This window comes from Pongo pygmaeus, chromosome 10 (assembly GCF_028885625.2).
Source record: "Pongo pygmaeus isolate AG05252 chromosome 10, NHGRI_mPonPyg2-v2.0_pri, whole genome shotgun sequence".
Taxonomy (NCBI): Eukaryota; Metazoa; Chordata; class Mammalia; order Primates; family Hominidae; genus Pongo; species Pongo pygmaeus.
The window spans coordinates 20,055,001-20,057,302 of record NC_072383.2 but is presented as its reverse complement, the minus strand read 5'-3'; the positions used below and the strand labels follow the sequence as shown (position 1 = coordinate 20,057,302).

The window sequence follows — 2,302 nt, the reverse complement described above, 5'->3', positions numbered from 1 at the left end:
AGTGAGCTGCAGTCATGCCACTACACTCCAGTGAGGTCAAGGCTGCAATGAGCTGTAGTCGTGCCACTACATTTCAGCCTGGGTGACAGAGCAAGACCCTGTCTCAAAAACAAAAAACAAACAAAAAATTTTTTTAATCAAAGGTTATGGCCCAGGCCTCCTGACATAAGTAAAGGAGGACACAGCTAAATTAGAAGGCTTTCATTTTTGCCAAGGTATTTGGGGTGAAGCAAAGAAACACAGACAGACTTGCCGTTCACTGCCCAATAAAACAAACCAAGGAAAGACCACAAAAGGAAGTGCTCCCTCCTCAGGCTATGGCAAATGTCAATCATGTCAGCCCTTGGGAATTTAGAATTGGGACCCGCGTGAGGGAAAAGGAGAAAATCTTAAGGAGCCATGTCTGCACTGGTATTGTTGTGAACTGAAACTAACACAGCAATTGCAAGATTGGACTGAGGAAAAGAAAAGGATGAAATTGATTAGATCAAGCTGCCTAACATTAGACAGGCTGAGAGTTTAGTCTGGTCAGAAATCAACCACTATATATTTTAACTATTTTTTAAGTGTCATTAAAAACACCAACTTTGAACACATTGCAGACCACCAACGTGTTAATTTCCATGCCAGCTTCTTCATGTTTTTGCAGACCTTGACATATAGCTGCTTTAGCCATCTCTGGCACATATATAATGTATTGAGTAGGTAATAATTCTGCACGAGGCTTTTTCTTTTTTTTAAATTCAGACTTGCACATAGCCTCTCCCATAAAATTATACAGGGGAGTAGACTTACCATAGCACACATTAATCAAATTCATCAAATGCCAGACGAGGCTCAAGTGCTTCTGCTCAGCAGTTGCTCTTGTCAGAAAGCCAAAGAAGGCTGTACAGCAATAAGCACACAAATAACACATGTCATGATAATTATTCGAGATTAAGGTTTATTGTAAGTTTTGGATACTTTTTGTTTAGATTTTTACATTTTTTTTTTCTTTTTCTAGTGAGATAAAGTAATCACCTGTGAAAGCAGAAATGAATCATTGGTGTAAAAATTAAACTTGGCTGGGCACGGTGGCTCACGCCTGTAATCCCAGCACTTTGGGAGGCCGAGGTGGGCAGATCACCTGAGGTCGGGAGTTTGAGACCAGCCTGGTCAATATGGTGAAACCCCGTCTCTACTAAAAATACAAAATTAGCCGGGCATGGTAGCGGGTGTCTTTAATCCCAGCTACTCAGGAAGCTGAGGCAGAAGAATCGCTTGAACCCCGGAGGCGGAGGTTGCGGTGAGCCAAGATCGCGCCATTGCACACCAGCCTGGGCAACAAGAGTGAAACTCCATCTCAAAAAAAGAAAGAAAAGAAAAAGAAAATTAAACTTAATGAGGAAACATGATGATAAATAAAACAAGACCGCACCTCCTGATGAAAAGTGCCGATCTGGCATTGTTATTCAATTACTGGCCGACCACACAGCTCTAACAACAGCATATGATAAGAGAGCAAGTGCCTGTAAGTTTCACAGAAAATCTTTTGAAGGTAAGAAAATACAGTGGGAATGATCTGTCACCCAGTTTCATTTTTAGTGTGACTAAAACTGCTCAACTTGTATTTCATGCAGTGAAATCTTACACAACAGTTCCATAGTCCTCCCAAATTACATGATTTTCAAACAAAACACAGTAAGCTCAAAAGTAAGTAACTCAGATGTTCCTGCCTAATTGAACTACTTAGAGTTATCGAAAAAATTTTATATGAACAAAATTTAAATGTGAAAATGAAAGCTCTTTATTCTATCAAAAAAAGCTTATTAAAGTCTGGGCTATGTTAAATAAATAGGCATTTACAAAAACATAATTAGTCTCATTTTCTGATAAAGTCCAAGCCCTATTGGCATTTAAGGTGGGACAGGTACAAGTCACCCAGCATCCTTGGTGCCAGAAAACTAAGCCCCAGTTGCACTTTTAGGTATTAAGACAACCAAAATTGCCCCCACATATCTGCAAATATCCTTGAGAGACCATACCATACTGGCTGGTATCACTGATCTAATCCAAAAATACACATCCAAAAATACATATTTGCCTGGTGCAGTGGCTTATGCCTGTAATCCCAGCACTCTGAGAGGCTGAGGTGTGTGCATCACTGGAGGTCAGGAGTTCGAGACCAACCTGACCAACATGGTGAAAGCCCGTCTCTACTAAAAATACAGGGCAGGTGCAGTGGCTCACACCTATAATCCCCGCACTTTGGGAGGCCAAGGTGGGTGGATCTCCTGAATTCAGGAATTCGAGACCAGCCTCA

The 2,302-nt window shown here is 41.1% G+C and overlaps 1 protein-coding gene across 2 annotated transcripts in view; it reads right to left on the bottom strand.

Annotated features, from left to right (window-relative positions):
• Positions 1 to 929: 929 nt before the first annotated feature.
• The window catches only part of AEBP2 (AE binding protein 2), a 114,071-nt gene continuing 112,698 nt past the window's right edge, over positions 930 to 2,302 (bottom strand). The window contains exon 9 of one of the 2 annotated variants that reach the window (XM_054442953.2): positions 930 to 1,341. In XM_054442953.2, the coding sequence (XP_054298928.1) occupies positions 1,221 to 1,341 (121 nt within the window). In that variant the 3' untranslated portion in view covers positions 930 to 1,220. The remainder of the gene's footprint in view (positions 1,342 to 2,302) is intronic. The other variant, XM_054442955.2, reaches the window with a different exon arrangement.